The sequence below is a fragment of the Carcharhinus amblyrhynchos genome, chromosome 15, assembly GCF_965287045.1.
Source record: "Carcharhinus amblyrhynchos chromosome 15, sCarAmb.v2.hapA, whole genome shotgun sequence".
NCBI classification, from domain to species: Eukaryota; Metazoa; Chordata; class Chondrichthyes; order Carcharhiniformes; family Carcharhinidae; genus Carcharhinus; species Carcharhinus amblyrhynchos.
The window spans coordinates 76,316,596-76,338,637 of NC_137338.1; the positions used below are offsets into that span (position 1 = coordinate 76,316,596).

Below are 22,042 nucleotides of genomic sequence, written 5' to 3' on the forward strand. Positions count from 1 at the left end.
CAACAAGCGATGGCTCTTTCCAACATGGAGCACAGTGCAGCAGACAGTCCCGTGGAACAAAAAATATGGCATTTTATTCCTCAAACATACTTACGTCTGCCTGGCTTACGAATTTCCTTAAAAATTTGTGCCCTTAGTTCTGTGTTTGTCTCTTGTTGCTTTGACCTCATAAGTGTTTTAATGGCATTTGGTGAAGACCTGTTCAAAAGTCCATCTTGATAGATTCCACTGTCCTTTGATTGCTCGTGGTTAAGTTCAACACTACCAATCAAATTATTATTGACCGCTAAAGAACCAACGTCCATCTCATGATTCACTAATTCTTCCGTGGACTCCACAGAGGCAGATGTTGAGTGGATTAGAGATGGTGCTGACTCAAGTCTCTGGGCTGGATTTTCAACTGGAATTGTGTCTGCAATATTGTTTTCAACATAGTCAACACACACAGCCTGGTTTTCTTCAACCTCTGGAAAGGAGAAACACATGGTAATATAACTCCCAACAGAACCAAGAACAAAAATACCTGAAATATTGACTTTTAAACAATATAGTGTTCCACAGTTCTTTCCAAGGGTCATTTTGGTTCAGTTGTAGCATTCACCATAAGGAGAAGTTCATGGGTCCAAAGCTCGACAATACTTTGACACGTAATCTAGCCAAACATGCCAATGCAGTACTGAGGGAGTACTGCATTGTTGATGGCCTTATCTTTTGGATGACATGTGAAATGGAGGATACGTGTGTCTGTTCTGATGGGCTTGAAAGATCTCAGAACTCATATGGCCACAGAATCCTTTAGTGCAGGAGGTGGCCATTCAGCCCATCGAGTCTGCACCAACCACAATCCCATCCAGGCTCTTTTGTTGTAATCCCACCCTAGCTAGTTCCCTGATACTAATGGACAATTTATCATGGCCAATCCACCTGACCCACACATCTCTGGACTGTGGAAGGAAACCAGAGCACATGGAGGAAACCCAAGCAGAAACTGGGGAGAACATGCAAACTCCACACAGACAGTAACCTGAGGCTGGAATTGAACCCAGGTCATTGGCGCTGTGAGGCAGCAGTGCTAACCACTGTGCTCATAGCACTTGATCATTGAAAAGTCAGAAAGTTCTCCCTGTTGGTTAATCATTGCCCTGCTTTTGTTAACCATTTCTTCTTTTGCACTTGCTTTTCTAAACTTAATGTATAAAAAGCCTTTTATTCCATTTTGTCAGTGATACCACAATTTTCAGCTAGATCTTAAAATTTTGCATTAAGCAACAAAATTAATAAATGTTTAGTTACATAACTTTTTTTAAGAAAACTTACATTTACATTAAAGGAACGGGGATGGAAAAAACAGGACGAATGAAAACTCCTGAACTAAGGAATTGTGTTGACCTGTACCATCCTCCTGTTTAGCTCAGACACAACAACAATTTCAGATTATAGAGCTGACCCTCCATTTGAGAAAACAGGTTACCCACACTAATGACAAACGATCAATTTGTTTTTCTCCAGTTATATTCCATCATAGAAATAGAAAACAGAAGCAGGATCCTGCTCCGCCATTCGGTATGATCATAGCTGCTCATCCAACTCCATAGATTGATCCTGCCTTCCCCGAACCACCCCCCCACCGCCCCAACCCCCGGTCCCATCCCGGCAAACGCCTTGATCCCCTTTGCCCCAAAAACTATATCCAACTCCATCTTCAAAACATAAAATGCCTTGGCCTCAACTCCTTTGTAGTAGTGAATTCGACAGGCTTACCACTCCCTGGATGAAGAAATTTCACCTCATCTTAGTCCTAAAAGGTTAACCCCATATCCTTTTATGAACCCTCATTCTGGACACCCCACCATCAGGAACATCCTTCCTGCATCAACCATCTAGTTCTGTTCGAATTTTAAGTTTCTACAAGATCTGCCCCCATTCTTGTAAATTCCAGTGAATATAATCCCAACCGACTCAACTTCCCCTCATACACAGTCCCACTATTCCAGGAATCAGTCTGGTAAACCTTCTTTGCACTTCAGCAAGAGCAAGAACATCCTTTCTCAGATAAAGAGACCAAAATTGCACACAATATTCCAGGCATGGCCTTACCAAGGCCCTGTATAATTGCATCAAGACATCCCTGCTCCTGTACTCAAATCCTCTCACTTTGAAGGCCAACATATGTTTTGCTTTCTTTACTGTCTGCTGCACCCGCACGCTTACCTTCAGTGACTGGTGTACAAAGATACCCACGTCTCAGTGATTTATAGTGAGATAATAATGTCTTCCCATTATTGCTACCAAAGTGGATAACCTCAGATTTATCCAAATTCTAGTGCATCTGCCACAAATTTGCCCACCCATGCAGCTTGTCCAAATCACCATGAAACATCTCTGCTTCCTTCTCACATCCAGCTGTGTCTCATCTGCAAATTTGGAGATATTACATTTAAGTTCCCTCACCTAAAACATTAAATATATTGTGGATAGCTGGGCTAACACCAATCTCTAAGGTGCCCCACAAGTCACTGCCTGCCATTCACAAAATAACCTGTTTAATCCTACTCTCATTTCCTATCTGACAACCAGTTTTCTATCCATCCACATCCCAAATCCATGCACTTCAATTTTACACTCTAATCTCTTATGTGGGACTGTATCAAAAGTCTTCAGAAAGTCCAAACAAACCACATTGACTGGTTCTCCCTCATCAAGTCTACTGGTTACATTCTTAAAGAACTCCAGATTGGTCAAGCATGATTTTCCTTTTATAAATGCATGCTGACTGCCTGATTCTATTACTATTTATCAAGTGCTTTGTATAAAATGTCTGATAATGGATTCTAAAACTTTCCCCATGATCCATGTCAGGCTTACTGGTCTGATTCATTATTGTCACATGTATGAGTACACAATGAAGTGTATTGTTTCTTGCGCTATACAGATAAAGCATACCGTACACAGAGAGGAAATGAGAGTGTGCAGCCATAGCTAAGGTGTAGAGAAAAATCAACTTAATGCAAGGTAGATCTGTTCAAAAGTATGATAGCAGCAGGGAAGAAGCTCTTCTTATGTCGGCTGGTACTTGTCTGTATCTTTTTCCCAAAGGAAGGTGGAAGAGAGCATATCCGGGAAGTGTGAGGTCTTTGATTATGCTGGCTGCTTTTCCGAGGCAGCAGGAAGTGTAGACAGGTCTAGAATTCCCTATTTTCTCTCTACTTCCCTTTTTAAATAGTGGTGTTACATTTGCAACCTTTCAATCAATTTGGGACTCTTTACCAAGATAAAGCCCAATAAAAAAACAACAGTGTGTGTTGGGTGAGGGTGCAGGCAGTGGGGCTATGGTTATTATATTAAATAATTGAATTATATAGTCACGCAAGATTAAGATATTGGTTAGTCTTCAAGAGTTAGTCTCATACCAGCATCTTTGATGGTGCTTTATCCCAAATCTGTGCACTAACCAGTACGTGGATAACCATATTGAAATCCACACAGACAGCTTTACAATGTCACTAGATAATAAACCAGAATCCACTTAGTCCCTAGAACAGACAACCTGTTGGATCTTTAAAAGGTAGGAACTGCACAAAGATCTCAATGGTCCCATTGACATGCCTACACTGGGGAAAAAATTGTCAAACTATTACGCTAAATAATATTGCTAGAACAATATCTCTTTCAATATCCAGCATACGCACGAAGTTCGGACTGCTTTATCCCCAATTCAAGAGGAGATACTTCAGCAAAGCAGCCATCAAGCTCACTAAGTGCGAAACAGGCTTGGCAGCATTAATGGGATATTCCAAAGTAGTTTAGCAAATGGCTTAAAATTACTGACACTAAACCAACGTGCTATCAGATTAAACAGTCATGTTCTAGCCTGTGGTTTTAACAAATGGTCCCGAATATTTTTGAGAATCTGGAAACCATGGTGCATTGATGCATTTGTAGCACTGGTTGGGAACTGGTATTAAGTTCTCCAAAGTTGTATCAGCAACTGTTTCCTTCTCCAGACTAGTGTTAGGGGTATAAATGGTTATTCTGACAGCATCACATAAATCTGCCTATAAACTGGAAAAACTCAAGTTGGAAACTTCCAAAAGCTCAAGATTTTTGGCAGTTCAGTGCACTGCGTACACAAAACACCACAATGTCAACATCATTTGTCCTAATTGTCCCATTTAAGATTATGAATGAAATAAGAGGTCGTGTAAATTAATTGGGAAATATAAACAGTGTCCCAAGATTAATTCTGCTCTGTACTGAGTTAGTTGATCTCGTAGGGTGGAGGAAGAGCGTAAAGATAATCTCCAAAGCTCCTGAACAAGGGAGGAATTTCATGGTTGAAGCCACTTGAGTGAAAACATTGGACATATAAAAATGTCATTAAAACACTCCCAGCATGACACTGGTAGAGAGCAGAGAAGCAAAATGATAAGCATGTTTGAGTGTATTCATCAAGGGTAGTAAAAAGCAAAGGTAAAATTGCCACAGTCCCAGATGATCAGAGGTTGTTCTCCCTTTTGAGGGAGGGGGCTGACTGGTGGCGATTTTAACCAGAGGGTCACCACACCTCAAGTGAAGGGCAAGGTTGAGAAGTTGGACCTTCATGAATAACCTCGAGCAGTACAGGAATTGAAACTATGCTGTTAGCGCTGCTCTGCATCAGGAACCAGCTGTCCATCCAACTGAGCTAACCGCCCTCCATTCAACAAAAATAGTAATTGGTACACAATAAGCATGCAGTTTGAATTAGATTACTAGCCATTACAGTTTAGGCTGATTCACTTCTACATGTTGCTTTGGGTTTAGAATAACAAATTCAACAAGGCAGTCAGTAGGTTGTCCTCTTTAGTTTTAGCAACAGCAAACATTAACATCAATTTGAGATAACAGGTGATCACAGACACACAAGCTTCTTTCTCCTTAATAGCATGAGACATCTATAGTAATCTACAGACTAGAGCACTTGGTTTGGATTCCCCCTCACCTTGAAGAGCAGCTATTGGCTTTATAAGATCTGGCTGTGGAACTGGGAGAAGAGGAGGGCCCTTGCCTCCAATGTAATTAGCTGCTGTCGGTGGACGCCCCTTCAGTAATGGCGACATACAACGAGGCCTTTTCGGAATTTCTGCCATGCTTTGCTCCATCGGCCGCTTGTTTCTGTTCTGTGGCCCAGACACAAACTCATCCGCTTCATCAATCATCATTCCCTGCAATACAAAGGCCTGTGTCTTTAATGCCCACAAGAGAAGGTAGCTTACAATGTCTTACATTACCAATTAATAACCCATGTTCAGAAACTGACCAACACACTTGAATCTGAAGTTACAGCACAAACATTTCCCTTATACAGCGCACACTTCAACCTCCAGAATTTCACTTTCTGATCTTTGCATATGACAGCAGGCAATCAGGTTTAGTGTAGCGGTGTGCGGATGTTGTTAGTCCACTGTCTCTAGTCTATACTTTATAGATTATTGTACATGGCATTCAATGAGATTCAGAAAAAGTTTCGAAATTGGAAGTTTGAGAAGAGTTCGCCAATCAGAAGCAGAAAATTCAGTGTGAAAAGTAAATGTCTGCAGGGTGGTGGCGGTGGTGAGGTTTAATTAAGAGTACATGTGAAACACTCAAAGCAGACTCATTCTATGTCTAATTTAGAAACTATAGGTATTGAAGTGGTTTGACCACCGTGAAGGAATATTTAAGCAACGTTTAAAATGGCACTTCATCGAAGTGTTCTCCATTTTTAGAATGGTTACAAAAACTTGTGGCCTGTGAGTACCAACTATGTTTCCATACCTTTAAATGTTATTTCAGAACAAAATTATTTTTTGATGGTTATAATCAGCTCTGAATATTGTGCAGTGACTCAGCAGCTACCACCAAAGCTCACTTGTATTAAGAAATGGTGTATGCCATTTTATTTGCAGCATTGAAAAGAAGCTACATTGGCATATCATAAGAGTGGGTGACATCTCAGAGGCTCAGAGTTAACTCCGATACTAAATGCCATACATCACCAAGTGTGTTGAAGTTAGAACAGCAAAAGACTCGGGGGGGGACCATTAGTGTCTCTACTGAATTATTTATGCTACTTATGGCTGCACTGCCTTAAACATATCTAAAAACAGCACTCAGATTAAAAAAAACAGCTCTAGAGATTTCAACTATAGTACAGTACTGATGTAAACAGATGTTTACGCATCTCAAGAGCACAGAAACATACAAGTGGGAAATTGTGGGGCACTCAAGCCTAGCAGATTATACACAAGGCCACCTGTATGTAGTTACATACCTTCTTGTCTAGTTTGAAAGGATTTCCAAATGTATGCAGTCGTCTGGGTTGATCAGGGTCAAGCTCACGTAGGGGGGAAGGCACATGTTTCAGGAACTCCTGGTAATTGCCCATCTGCGCAATTGGGACACTGTGCACTTGATCTACAGAGAAAAGAAAGTAATCACACACAAGAGGCCACGCTTGTAGTCTTCCAATACTTCACTACACCCATTAGAAGCCACACCAAAGAATCTATAAAGTTCAAATCATTATGATCAGAGCAAACAACCATACCAATAATTTAGTTGTCATCAGCTTAGTACTCCAAAAGCAGCTTCATTGCAGAAATTAACCATACAAATTACATAACAGATGGTAAATGATATGTTGGTGGAGCATATCTCAACTGTATGAGAGTGAGCAATAACAAATATAGAAGGGACTATGAACTATAAGGTATTTATGAGTTCAGGACAGCAAGTTACTTGCTTAGAAGTGAGCATATTTGGGCAACTGTTCATATTTTTGATCTTCTGAGAATGTTGCGTTGCATTTGGGTAATCCAATGAAATTAGATGCCAAGGAAGTGCTCACATGCAAAAATGAATATCAAGTTTAAATTTAGAGTTGTGTGGGGATGGGGAATGAGACATAAAAATCAACTTCATTTATTTTCCACTTACAGGAGCTGTAAGTTTCTACTCATTCTTTTACCTTCCCCATTCCACTAATAAGATGACAACTTGCATTTAGAGTGCTTTCAACACAAAAAAAACTCATGCTCAAATAATGGAAAAATACCACTGCTCCATACTGACTACATCCCTTGCCTTACACTGACAATAATTAAACAGGCTGATTGTAGAACTCCTCTACTGCAACCTACAGCTCCCCTAGACATAGGTGCATTAACATTTCTTCTATTCATCCTCAATCTACTGGCAAGAAATCAATTGTTTGAAATAAAAGAAATAATTCTTACCTAGCGGACATCATCCAATGTTCACATTCATAAACTTCCAATGACTATTCTGGTGCTTACTCATCTCCAAGAGATTCTCATCCACTAACACCTCCATTTGAAAATTCTCATCCTTGTGCCCAAAGCCCTTGGTGGCCGCACCCTTCACCATCTCCATAGCCATCTCCATCCTCACACCCAAGAACTCTTACTTTCTTCAACTCTATCCACCTACCACCTCTTCCGTTGTTTAGGCCCTACAATTTGAAGTTCCAGCAGTGTCACCACCGCCCCCCTCCCCGCCGCAACGCCCCCAATTCCCCACCCCCTAACTGTGTTTTCGATTCAGTGACAATTGTCCAACTAATGGGAGGCGCATTGTGATTTATTTGCTGAGTTAAAGGCACTAGATAAATGTGAATTGTTGTTGCCCTACAAAGGAACGGTGGCAACATGATTTTAGATTTCCTCAGATCACAAGGCATTGAACAAACTCGCGTCCTTCTCCTTCTAATTTAGAATCAAGTGCACACACTTGATTTCACATTTTCCAGTTCACCAAATTCAAACGAACTGGACCACAGAAGAATAACCACAAGGACAGTTATTGGGCACTCTACTGACTAGATTGTCAATATTCAAAGAATCCTACATAGCCTGCATTTTGGGCCTTGCAAACTGCACAAATGCACTGGCTTCCGGTGGCAACTTTTAATAATGGCTCATGGTACCTCACTTCAAACACATAACAGCAGCACAGAGCAGCAATGAGTTCTGATTGTTATCGAACTGCCGTAGCTCCAAAAAGTTAAAAGGAGAATGCTATGCACTTCAATCATAGCACAAAATGATGCAGCTATTTGCATTTGGCCTTTTTAAAACTGTAAAGGAAGTGGCTAGTTATAGCAGTGGGGCTGTGATCCATTACCGTGGCACCCTTAACTGTTAGGCTATATCCAGTCATTTTTATTTTTACCTTCATCTTGCCCTTTCAATGGAGCATGTGCTGTTTTCAACAAGTTTAACCTCATACGTGTAAGCTGATCCAGAAGATTTCGCCTTGGTATATCATACGCATTCTTATAACTCTGAGGCTTCAAATCCTTAAAAAGAAAAAGGTGAGTGTAATGGTACCTGTCATGCCATTGCAAATTTTGACCACTGGATTGCATTCACAAAAGATGTACCTTCACCTCACCAGGATTCTGGCAGTTACGGTACCTCTGCACTTAGGGAAAAATGGCCAACTCCTTGGCGAGGCAGATACACACACAACGTGCACATCACATATCCATTCATACATACACAAACCGGCAGTGATGAGCTACCCAAGTCCAGCTAGTTCTTCTCAACCAAAAGTGCTGAGTGACTCATCCATCTCAGCTTCTACCCAAGCTCCCCAGCATCACAGACGCCAGTCTTCAGCCGAATTGATTCACCCCACTTGACATCAAGAAGTGGCTACAAACACGGGAACATTACCACCTACAAGCTTCCCTTCAAGTCACACAACAGCTTGACTTGAAATTTACCACCACTGCTTCACTGGTTGCTGGGTCAAAATCCTGTTACCCTCTCCCGAACAACACTACAGGCGTAACTACAACAGATGTACTGCAGCAGCTCAAGGTGGCAGCTTACCATCACCTTCCCAACAGGAGTTAGGGATGAACAATACAAGTTGGCTTTACCAGTGACATTAACAATTTTTGAAATGACACAGAGAGTAAGTGCTGTAGACTCTACATTGCAGAATCAAGCATGGTTACAGAACTAAGCAGGAAGATGAATTCCAAGAGCGTTGTGTGTTTTTAGGACACCTTTTTCTCCAGCACATTTTCAAACCAACCAAAAAGCAAGCTATTCAAGGCTCTGTTAATGTGCAATAAGACACACAATTAATAACCTCATGGCACAGGTGCTCCGAGATAGCAGCAATCCTAACATGATTGAATTTCACCCTCAGTTTGAGGGAGAGAAGAATGGGTCCAAGACTAACAATTTATACTTAAATTAGGGTATGAAGTAGGGTTGGCTAAACTGAATTGGGAAGTTTGGTTAAGGGTTAGGTCAGTAGAGATGCCAGGGCAAACATTTAAGGAGATATTTCATTAAAAAAAGTACATTCCACTGTGGCTAACTAGGTTAAAGATCATATCAAAGGTGTACAACTGTGCTAAGATTAATGACAAGGCAGAAAATCAGAACAGATACATAAACTGAAAAGAATGACTTAAATGGAGAAATGAGATAAAGCTAGCTAGAAAAAGCAACAGCAGAAAGTTTCTCCAGGTATTTAGAAAGGAAAAGTGTCTGTAAAGTAAGTGCTGGTCCCCATAAGAGTGAGTTGGCAGAAATAATAATGGGAAATAAGAAAATAGTGGATGCAATGAACAGATACCTGGTGTTCATTTTGAGAGTAGAAGAGAGAAATAACATCCCAGAAATAATTGCCAATCAAGAGGTCAAAGGCAGGGAGAACTTAAAACAATTGAAACAAACAGTGGCGCAGTGGTTAGCACTGCTGCCTCACAGTGCCAGGGATCCAGGTTCAATTTCAACCTCGGGTCACTGTATGTGTGGCATTTGCGTTTTCTCTCCATACTTGTGTGGGTTTCCTTTGGGTGCTCCGGTTTCCCCCCCATAGTTCAAAGATGTGCTGGTTAGGTTGATTGGCCATGTTAAATTGACCCCAGTGTCAGGGCAATTCGCAGGGTAAATGACGGTTACTGGAATAGGACCTGGTGAGATTGTGGTCAGTACAGACTTGAAGGGCTGAATGGCCACCTTTTGTACTGTTGGAATTCAATGATTAATTGAAAGTCACCAGGGAGAGGGTCTTGAGAAAAATCATCAGAATTAAAGGCTGACAAGTTCCCTGTCCTGATGGGCATCACCTTTGGTCTTAAATGAAGAGGCTGCTGAGAGAATGGATTGCCAAAATTTCCTAGATTTTGGAAAAGTTCAATCAAATCGGGAAACAGTCAATGTCACTCCTCTATTCAATAAACTAGCCTAACAAATGTCACAGGGAAATGCTGAAATCCACTACTATTTAGAAGATTATAACAGGGCATTTGGAAAATCTTAATGCAATCAAGCAGAACAAAAATGGCTTCTCAATTCCGGTGCAACATCTCATCACATGGTAGGCAATGCACAATAATAGGGTACTCCACATACGTTGCTGCCTATCTGTAGATTTTGCACCCAAAAGAGAAAATGCTGGAAAATTTTAGCAGGTCGAGCAGCATCTGTAAGGAGAGAAAAGAGCTGATGTTGAGTCCAGGTGACCCTTTATCAAAGCTAAAAGGCATCAAAAGGACTCAAAACGTCAGCTTTTTTCTCTCCTTACAGATGCTGCCAGACCTGCTAAGATTTTCCAGCATTTTCTCTTTCGGTTTCGGATTCGAGCATTCACAGTAATTTGCCTTTATCCAATGTAGATTTTGCAAGTTGAGAAAATAGGAATTAAATCTTAAGTGCTCAGTATGAGTTTCTCAGTTTGGTTTTGAACCAAACAATTTGATCAGCATAGGGACTCCTCAGGAGACTTCCAAAACCAAGTTTTTTTTTTAAAAGTCTAGATTAAAACTACCAGCTATTGGCAGCTATACAAGACTGAATAAATATTTCAAACCATTACCGTTGCCAACTTTTGTCAAGGAAAATCCTCAATTTTGCAGAACAAAATCATTCATGAAGTTCGATTCCGATTAAAACTGCTTTCAAGGAACGTTCCTCACCTTATTCAGGAGTCCAATTTGAAATCCAGCAAACTCCTTTACGTTTAAATCCAGAAGTCTGTAAGGAAGCTCCCCTGTAATCCCCATCATGATCTGCTTCAAGTCTTTGCGATGAGCTAAGGAAAGGCTGTTGCTTCTGTTTTTCACTTTAATGGCAGATTCTTGAAGTGGCTTCTTACCCACTGAACTTATGATTCTGTCAGATTCTAGTTTAGCCTGGGAATTTAAATCAGGATAAAGGATTTAAAAAGTGGGACAGATGCCTGCACAGCAGAGGGTATTTCAAAAAAAAACTTCTCAAAACCTACACATTTGTGCTGAAAAAGTGAATTGTGCAACAACTCTGGAATGACTGAATCAATGTTAATTGGAATCAAAGCCAATGAACTATGAAACTGAACACTAATCCCTTTCTTGATAATAGATTTACAGAATGCAACATTGCAGATGTCTGCCTTTGATCTACCAACCCACTGTCCCAACCATCTCCCTTTATAAATGTTCCAGGTACTTTATTAATTGATGCCTGCCACTGGTGTATCGTAACAATATAACTAACATACTACTAACAGTTAACAGCTCACCAACATATCCACAGAAACATTAAATAATTGGCTGGAGAGTCATACAGACATGAAACACTCTGGAATTCTCTGCCCGTTGACGTGGTGGAGGCTGCCTCGCTAGATATTTTTAAGACGCGGGTTGATGGGTTTTTGATAAGCAAGGGGATTAAGGGTTATGGGGAGAGGGCGGGAATGTGGAACTGAGCCACGACAGATCAGCCATGGTCTTATTGAGTGGCGGGGCAGGCTCGAAGGGCTAGATGGCCTACTCCTGCTCTTATGTTCTTATGTTCTTCACAGATTTGCTGAGTTTTTCAACAGCATTTTCCACTCTTTTTATTTAAAATAATTTCCTTCTTCAGTAAAAACCTATATATGGCAAATGCACATGGGCATATAAACAGAGATGTTTCTGATTTGAAGAAGGTTTACTAGACTTACACCCGGCATGACAAGTTAGCTACACTTGTATCCACTGGAGTTTAGAAGAGCAAGAGGCAACTTGATTGAAACACTGACCATCCTGAAAGGTTTGGACACGGAGAGGATGGTTCCTCTCGTCAAAGAATCGAAAACCAGGGGTCCCTGTTTGAAAATAAGTGGTTGCCCAATTAAGACAGATGAAAAGAATGCTTTTTGCCCCTCAAGGTGGTCATGAGTCTTTGGAAGGGTCTTCTTCAAAAGGTACTTGAAGCAGAGTCTTACAATTTTTTTTAACGGCAGAGCTAGATAGATTATTGATTAACAGGGTGTGTGTGTGTGTGTGTGTGTGTGTGTGTGTGTGTGGGGTGGTGGTGCAAAAAGTCATTGGGTTTAGACAGGAATCAGTCATTGGGGTTAGGCCACAATCAGGTCAACCATGATCTTATTGAATGGCACAGTAGACTAGTGGGACCACGTGGCATACTCATGCTCTTAAAGTTTTATGTTCATAAATAAAGAATTTGAATTTATATATTGCTTTCCTAACCACTGCATTTCCAAAGGTAGAGACCCTGTTGCACTGCAAGTGTTACTGCAGGTGGGTTTATTTGAAGAACCAATTCAGGTTAAATATTTTACAGCAGTAGGCTTCAGGTACCACCTGCAACAAACAAGTCAATGCACTTGCTTATTATGTAATAGCACCAGTTTTCAAGATGTTAATTGGCACTAGTTTAGCCTAGCTCACGCAAGACAGTTTGTGGCCCAGATTCACAAAGGAGTCAATGAAAAAAATATTGAGGGAAGAAAATATTCAGAGGTATAGTCTCTCATTTCTGGGATTATCCTCATCAGCAAACAACAAAGCACTACATCTCTTTTCCTTTGAAGAGAAAATTAAGGGCAGTCTAACATCAACTTATGGAATCATCGAATCCCTTCAGTGCAGAAAGTGACCATTCAGCCCATCAGGTCTGCACCAACTCTCTGACAGAGCATCTTACCCAGGCCCACCCCCTGACCTATCTCCGTAACCCCACTGATCCATCTCACCTCCACATCTTGGAGCACTAAAGGGCCATTTATCATGGTCAATCCAACTGACCTGCATATTTTTGGGCTGTGGGAGGAAACCAGAGCACTTGGAGGAAACCCATGCAGACACAGGGAGAATGTGCAAACTCCATACAGTCACACAAGACTAGAATCAAACCCAGATCTTCGGCACGGTGAGGTAGCAGTGCTAGCCTCTTTGCCACCTTTTTTGACAGAAGGCAACCATTCTGCCCATCGAGTATGTACTGACTCTCTCAGAAAGCATCTTACCCCAGGCCCTCTGCCCTCCCCCACCCCCTAAATTTGTATTTGTACAGAACCTTAATAAACTCTCTCAAGGAACTTGATAGGAGTTTTATTAAACAAAATCTGACTCCAAGACATGCAGGGAAATATTAGGCAAGGTGTTTTGACAACAAAATAGGACCACCATAAAGGGAAGAGGGTTCCAGAACTTAAAAACTTGGTAGCTGAAGGCACAGCTGTCTAGAATGATTTAAACAAGTGCAGACATCTGCAAGCATTGGGGCCGAAGAGTACAGAGGTAGGAAGCTAGGGGGAAGAATTTTAAAAACAAAGCATCACGTTATCCAGAGCCAACACGCTTCAGCAAGCAATATTATGTTGGATAAACAGAATTTGTGGTGAGTTAGGTCAGCGGGAGATAGCTGGAGATTTCAAATTTGAGGATCGGCAGTGGTGTACGAGCCAGGAGTGTGTTGGAATGATTAAAGTCTCAAAGTAACAGCCATGGGTGAGGGTTTCAGCAGCAAAAGCTGAGGCAGGGGTGGAATCATGCAGAGATGTCGGAGTGTGTGCTTGATCCTGGACCGGTAGACGGGCGCCGCAACAGCTCGGTGACTAGCACTGCTAGCTGTGCAGATACATGGATTTGGGCCTGTGTCTGTGGGAGTTTGTGCATTCTCCCGGTGGTTGCGTGGGTTTCCTCCGGACGCTCCGGTTTCCTCCCACACCCCAACGATGTGCTCTTAGGCTGATTGGTTTTACCAAATTGACACTATTCTCCCCTGAATCTGGCTAAGTCAGGGGTTCTATTTGTAGATACGCATGGTAGAATAGGTGTAGGGTGATGCGGCGGCGCGGGCTTGTTGGGCCGAAGGGCCTGTTTCCCGTGCTGGGTTGTTCTTTGTAGAAAACAAAAACAGGACTACGTCATTCGGCCCTTTGAGCCTGGATCAGGGCTGATCATCAAATTCGATACCCTGATCCTGTCTTTGCCAGATGTGGGGTTGGGTGATGTTACAGGAGTAGAAATAGGTGGACCTTCATGATAGCATGACAATGTGGTCAGAAACTGACTTCACGGTCAAATATGACACCCAAGTTTCCAAATGGTCTGGCTCAGGATGGAGTGGCTAGTTCAAAAACTGTTTACGGCAAAGACCAAAGCTATGTCTTTCTAATATTTAGCTGGAGGAAATTTCTCAAAGCAATGGATATCAGACAAGAAGTCTGCCAATTTAGTCGTAGTGAGGGGTCATGAGTGGTGGTGAAGTACAGCCAGGTGTCAGTCCACATGCAGGTACTAGGAAATAACTGGACCACAGCAGAGACACAACTCATCTGAATTTTGAAGTGATGCAGTCTGCCATTATTTTCTTCTTTTGAATAAATTACTTTAGCAAAATAAATTGATATTGGATACAGCCATGATAAACTGGTCACTTTAATTGCAATCTCTTGTCAAAAGACCAGGCTGCAGCAGGCCAGTCACTTGGAGGAAATGGGAAGAAACAAGATTATTGAGCTATTTTCTCAACAACATTTGCAAGAGCAGCACAGTGGTTAGCACTACTGCCTCACAGAGCCAGGGACCTGGGTTCGATTCCCAGCTTGGGTCCATGTCTGTGTGGAGTTTGCACATTCTCCCCTAGTCTGCGTGGGTTTCCTCTGGGTGCTCCAGTCTCCTCCCACAGTCTAAAGATGTGCAGGTTGGGTGCATTGGCCACGCTAAATTCTCCCTCAGTTATTCCTGAACAGATGCTGAACTGCGGCGACTAGGGGATTTTCACAGTAACTTCATTGCAGTGTTAGTATAAGCCTACTTGTGACTAACAAATAAACTTTTAACTTTTTAGTGACTGGTTAGAGAGACTCATCTCAATGTGGAGTGGCCTTTTGTTTTGCTTTTATTCTTGCCCAACTCTGGAGATTGGGTTTGAAATCACCTGCTAATGGACACTGTGCTGCCTTTCTGATGAGAAAAACACAGTTTGGGAAGAAGCAAGTAGATCAATCATATAAATAGATTTTTTATCTTACCTGCTGACTAAGTTTTTTGAGGTAAGAAATGACACTGTAGCTAAGGCCATAGTCCACACCTTCAGCAATCAGATTAGGAGCTCCCATCATCCTCAGCGCCTTTTTCAGAGGCTGTTGGTGAAAGACAAAATGATTAATTGAAGAAGTAAATACGTTTTCAGAGTATCATCCAAACAGTTGCCGGTGAATTCTCACTTGTCTCAGTTACCTTCCTACACAGCGCACAAAGAATTGTTCCAGTCAGTCGAGTTTGTGGTCTCCCCACAAGCACTGATTGACTATGAAGAAGATATGAACAGGATACCCAACACTTCTCTTGCACTAGTCTGGGAAACCACAGGACAGAAGTCCACAATTAGAAACTGTTACACTTCTACATCTCAGAATGCCAGCCCACATTGGAGTCATCTGCAATGCTACAAGGATGAAAGCAAATCAGTACCATAAGGCTGCATTAACGTAATGTAACTCCTTTTTAAATGACGCCATAGAGGAGGTGCGACATGTAGTGTCGATGAAGCAGCATTCATCCTTCGTTCAACTGTACTGATAGAAGTGAATTGGTGGTTTATTTTATTGGGACCATGCTTGTCTGTGAAATAGCTGTCTCACAGTCACTGGACTTCAGAATCATTAATATTAAATTAATTGTTTTAAGGTGTTCAAAGACAGAAGCTGCTACTTGTAACCAAGGAAGCTATTGGATCGTTTGGAAATCAAAACTTTTGTTTTTTATCTGGACACTGGCCGGAATTTTACCGTCATGTCCATCCCAATTCCGGGGGCAGGCGAGGCTCGGAGAACAGCATTCTCCATTGGCCTTGGGCGGGATCGTACAAAACGCAGGTGGACGTGCTATAAAATTCCACCCCTTGTATCAAAATGATGCAGAGTTGAAACTCAGCATCTGAGATTAAGGAACCATGCTATGTCTAAAAATAGGAAATACTCGTCTGGAGCAGACCTTTGGCTGGGTTGAAGAACACACATTGCTCTCAAGTTTACTCCAAGAGGAGACCAATATGGGAAGCAAAGACATCTGATAAAGTCAGCGATAACCCTTCGGAAAGAGCTTTGCAATTCGTGGATATTGGTCAGAGCTTGAGGCAATGGGAGCTTCCACAAGCCTCTGCTTCTGAACACTATATTAGAAAGGAATCATTAGACTCGGTCAACTCTTAACAGAAGACAGATGGCGCTCTCCCCAAAACTGAGTCATTCCATCTACCCATATTTGTAAACGGCAGATTAAAGATTGCCTCCAAGGCTCAAACTAAACAACCAACTATCTACAGTTTGCTGATGGGCACATTACCATCCCCTCTACATTGGCTTCCAGGTTGACAGAAAACACAAGAAAATTGTTGTACATTGGATACAAGGGAGAAGCAGAGAAACATTGGATAAAAGGTACAGAAGCATGTCATCACATCACCATCTACAGTAAAATGAAGAACACAGCTTACCACACAAAGTTCTATGGGTGTAGAAGTACAAAACAGCACACACATTGATTCTGTACCTAGAGAATATAAACTTTTTGCACAGCAATTCATACAGACCTCCTCATAGAATCCCCGCAGTGCAGGAGGAGACCGCCCAGCCAATCAAGCCCACACCTACCCTCTGACAGAGTATCCCACCCCACCATTTCCCCCAACCCACACACCAACACAAAGTTGGACTGGCCATGCTAAATTGTACCTAACCTGCACATCTTTGGACTGCGGGAGGAAACCAGATCACCCAAAGAAAACCCACACTGACACAGAATACACCAACTCCACACAAGCAGTTCACCCAAGGTTGGTATTGAACCTGGGTCCCTGGCACAGTGAGGCAGCAATGCTAACCACTGTGCCAGCCCTGGAAGTCTACAACCAGTGAATCCAAAAAGGTCACTAAAGACACAAAGTTGACCCTTTACTCACCCCACAAAGGGCCTTGATATCATCTCTTCAATTCAAGGGCCATCAACAAATTAACAATTTATCATAACCCATCAACTATCTGAATGCATCCATTCTCCTCTAAATGTGCACACAAGTAGGCAACAAATGGCACAGTAGTTAAAAGTATATGTACATTAAGAATCTACTCTCTTCCTGTCCTACCTTGACAATCCCTCCACATCATCACACTCTGTTCTAACAGAAGTCATGATGTGGACACATTGCCCCTACCTCTCAGGCTTGATTCCCTGTAAAGACTCACATTCCAATCATTATTTCTGTAAATTGAGTTTGTCTCTTTATAAGAGCGTGTGAACATAAGAAATAGGAGGAGTAGGCCATCTAGCCCTTCGAGCCTGCCCCGCCATTCAATAAGATCATGGCTGATCTGTCGTGGCTCAGTTCCACATTCCTGCCCTCTCCCCATAACCCTTAATCCCCTCTCTCATCAAAAACCCATCAACCCACTTCTTAAAAATATTTAGCGAGGCAGCCTCCACCACTTCAACGGGCAGAGAATTCCAGAGATTCACCACCCTAAGTGAAGAAGTTCCTCCTCAACTCCGTTCTAAACCGCCCCCCCCTTTATCTTGAGGCTGTGTCCCCTAGTCCTACCGTCCTTTCTGAGCGGGAAGAGTCTCTCCACCTCTATCCTATCCATCCCATTCATCATCTTATATGTCTCAATGAGATCTCCCCTCATTCTTCTAAACTCTAACGAGTACAAGCCTAGTTTATTCAGCCTCTCCTCATAGTTCAACCCCCTCAACTCTGGTATCAGCCTAGTAAACCTCCTCTGCACTCCCTCCAAGGCCAAAATATCCTTGCGTAAGTGCGGCGACCAAAACTGCACACAGTACTCCAGCTGCGGCCTCACCAATGCCCTATACAGCTGCAGCAAGACCTCCCTACTTTTATATTCAATCCCCCTCGCTATGAAGGCCAGCATCCCATTAGTCTTCCTGACCACCTGCTGCACCTGCAGGCTGGGTTTTTGTGACTCATGCACAAGGACCCCGAGGTCCCTCTGCACCGTTGCCTGCTGCAGTTTTTCGCCAAGTAAGTAATAGTCCTTCCGACCATTATTCCTACCAAAGTGGACCACCTCGCACTTGCCAACATTAAATTCCATTTGCCAGTTCCTGGCCCCTTCGCCCAGCCTATCTAGATCCTTCTGCAGACTCTCCACACCCTCCGCACAATTTGCCGTTCCACCGCTCTTGGTGTCATCAGCAAATTTCAACACCATACACTCGGTTCCCTCCTCCAGATCATCTATATAAATGGCAAATAGCTGAGGCACCGACCCCTGGGGCACTCCACTAGTCACCAACCGCCAATCCGAATAGCACCCATTGAGCCCCACTCTCTGCCTATTTGACAACCAATCCTCTATCCACGCTAACACCCTGCCCCCAACTCCATGCCCCCTTACCTTCTGCAATAACTTCTTGTGAGGTACCTTGTCAAACGCCTTCTGAAAATCAAGAAAGACCACATCCACTGGCTCTCCTCTATCGACCACCCTAGACACATCCTCATAGAACTCCAATAAATTTGTCAGACACGACTTCCCCTTAATGAAACCGTGCTGTGTCTGCTATATCAAGCAATTCCCCTCAAGATGCCTCGCTATTTCCTCCTTGATGACAGATTCTAACATTTTACCTACAACAGACATTAAACTAATCTATGTGCCCTGTTTGTGAATAGAACTCCCACTCACCGTACAAAGGGGCAGCAAGCGCTCCGAAAGCTAGTGGCTTTTGCTATCAAATAAACCTGTCGGACGTTAACCTGGTGTTGAGACACTTCTCACTGCGTCTAACAGAAGTCACCCACACTTGTGCATTTTTAACACTACTTCCAGCTTCCTGGATCTGGAGGATTGGGATAGGTTTGTTCTGAGTGGTGAATTTAGAACATGGTGGGATGAAAAAATTAGGTTAATACAACATATTTTGAGGATTGCTTCTTGAAATGAGAACATACAGTCACCAACAGGGAAACTATTAGAATTTCTTTAGAATGGTAAAGGTTCCCCAATTTAAAACTGCACAAGTTTGTCTGACGACTGGTTCAGTTTTTTGTAAACTGGGGTTAAAGAAAATATCCAATCTGTGAAGTGACAGGCTTGAGAAAATGCTCAGGCTTCATGAGCCCTCAGCATGCTGAGTTTCAGCTCAGCATCATTTCGACACGAGGGGCGGAATTTTACTGGCACGTCCACCTGAGGCCATGGAGAATGCCGGTCTCGGAGCCTTGCCCGCCCCGGAATCGGAACGGACATGCAGGTAAAATTCCAGCCAAAGCGTCCCGAAAAAAAATAAAAGTTTTGATTTACAAACTATCCAGTGGTTCCTTGGTTACCACGAGCAGCTTCCATCTGTGAACACCTTAAAGCAATTCATTTAATATTAATTATTCTGAAGTCCAGTGACTTTGGACAGCTATTTCACAGACAAGCATGGTCCCAATAACAGCAATAAGATAAACAACCAATTAACTTTCATCAGTATAGCTCAATGAAGGATGAATGCTGCTTCACACTTCTTCTATGGTGTCGCTGAAAAGGGAGTTATATCACATTAGTGCAGCCTTATAGTACTGGTTTCAGTGCAACTGCTAATTGTGGTCACCTGTCCTTGTGATCACAGGCAAACTTCAGCTGCTCGTGTGTTGACTACACCGCAAGGTTGATTGTAGTGCAAGGGTTTGGGGTTCTGTGCACCCACACTGATGTAAAGGAACACATGACCCAAGCCAAAAAGGTGGAAGTGTGTAGAAGCAAGCATGGAGACAGCTCCTAGCTTAGATTTTGTGCTGCACCTATGTATATAGAGTACTAATAGTCATTGAATCATAGAATCGTCATACAACCAATGTATCTACCCTGCTAATCTCCCTGACACGAAGGGGCAATTTAGCACGGCCAGTCCACCTAACCCGGACATCTTTGGATCATGGGAGGAAACCGGAGCACCTGGAGGAAACCCACGCAGACGCAGGAGAGAACCTGCACACAGTCACCCAATGTCGGAATCAAATCCAGGTCCCAGGTGCTGAGACAACAGTGCTAACCACTATGCCAACCTGATGCCCAATAAACAATGGTCATTAAACACTTACTGACTATTAAACGATGTAAACTCAGAACCGTTATTTGAGATCTACCGAACTATACACAACACTACAAGCTGCTCGCTCTTTGGCTGTGATTCTCCATTATCCCCAAAAACAATGGCCTCAAAGATTGTTTACAACTGCAGCAATGATGCAACTCGCATCTGGCAGCACTAGATAGGCTCATCGTCACACTCAACTCCACAAGTAGTGAGTCCATTTGAAACAAGGGCTGGAAAAGCCAGCATTTATGGGTGTTAGCTCACAGCATGACAAGCAACAAGGATTTGAAATCAAATAGTTTTGGTATAAGTTAGGGATATTTAATAATCTACAGTAGTGAAAATAAATGAAGTTGCTGGTACAACGTACAAGTTGGCATCCTCGCATGTTCTTTTCTGGGGGCAAGGAATGTTTCATTGATAGGCAATTCAATTATTTAAAGTTTTAAAGTAAAGTTTATTTATTAGTTACAAGTAAGGCTGACATTAACACGGCAATGAAGTTACTGTGAAATTCCCCGAGTTGCCACACTCCGGCGCCTGTTCGGGTCAATGCATCTAACCAGCACACCTTTCAGATTGTGGGAGGAAACCGGAGCACCCAGGGGAAAGACAGACATGGGGAGAATGTGCACATTCCACACAGACAGTGACCCAAGCCGGGAATCGAACCCAGGTCCCTGGCACTGTAAGGCAGCAGTGCTAACCACTGTGCCACCACATTGTCCAATTATCTAGGGTATGGTAGCTCTTTCCTTTCACTGTTCAATAATGCCATGTGAACTAGTGAAGAGCACAATCACTCACAAGAAGAAAAATAAGTGGGGAAGTAGCCAATTGCAAGAAATTCAACTATTCAAATCTGTGGATGGGCTGAAGTTTTTTCTTAAGCCATTGTTCCCTGATTCCAGAAGACTGCAAAGAAAATCCACCAGTTTATACACAGACTTCTCAACATTCACAAGGTGATGGGACTTTTCTAATCTGGTACACACGCACACAAGAAAAACTTGTGAATCAACTTTTAGAACCAAAAAATTGAAATAAGGGTTTTTATAATCTTGAAGCTGCAGCATCAAAAGTGTCATAAAAGATGCTCTTGACTCATGAAAAACAAAAGCAGCAGAAACGTGAACATGAAAAGGCCCAAAATTCTCACTTTAGAAGATGGTGGGTGCAAGTCCCACTTCAAAGACTCAATATATAATCTAGCTGACACATCAATGCAGTACTGAGGGAGTGATGCACTGTCACAGGCCCAGTTAAAACAAGGCCCCATCTGTCCTTTCAGTTGGGCATAAAAAAAAGTCATGGCAGCATTATTTGTGGTAAAGTGGGAGAATTTCCCCTGGTATCCTGGCCGATATCTGAAACTCAACCATCACTGTCTCAGTTTACCTGGTCATTAATCAGACTGCTGCTTGTGGGAGCTTGCTGTGCAGCCTGTGCTGCACTGACTGATTCGATCCATTGTTAAACCAAGTACTATTGACACCTGGCGACAACATGCACTATGCTATACTACAACCCCGCACCCCATCTAGATTCCCTAGACAAACTGGGCCAAAGTTGACAGATAATAGCTAACAGACAGAACATGATTGTGGAAGGGCAAAATAAGATCATGCCAAAGGAATGATTCTCGAAAACAGAGGT

The 22,042-nt window shown here is 42.5% G+C and overlaps 1 protein-coding gene across 1 annotated transcript in view; it reads right to left on the reverse strand.

Moving 5' to 3' along the window:
* The window catches only part of LOC145353470 (integrator complex subunit 6-like), a 106,512-nt gene that overhangs the window by 15,182 nt on the left and 69,288 nt on the right, over positions 1 to 22,042 (reverse strand). The window contains exons 11-16 of the mRNA XM_080204263.1: positions 15,310 to 15,420; positions 10,982 to 11,197; positions 8,212 to 8,338; positions 6,293 to 6,435; positions 4,982 to 5,204; positions 95 to 466 (exon numbers count right to left, since the gene is read on the reverse strand). Coding sequence (XP_080060389.1) covers positions 95 to 466; positions 4,982 to 5,204; positions 6,293 to 6,435; positions 8,212 to 8,338; positions 10,982 to 11,197; positions 15,310 to 15,420 — 1,192 coding nt within the window. The remainder of the gene's footprint in view (positions 1 to 94; positions 467 to 4,981; positions 5,205 to 6,292; positions 6,436 to 8,211; positions 8,339 to 10,981; positions 11,198 to 15,309; positions 15,421 to 22,042) is intronic.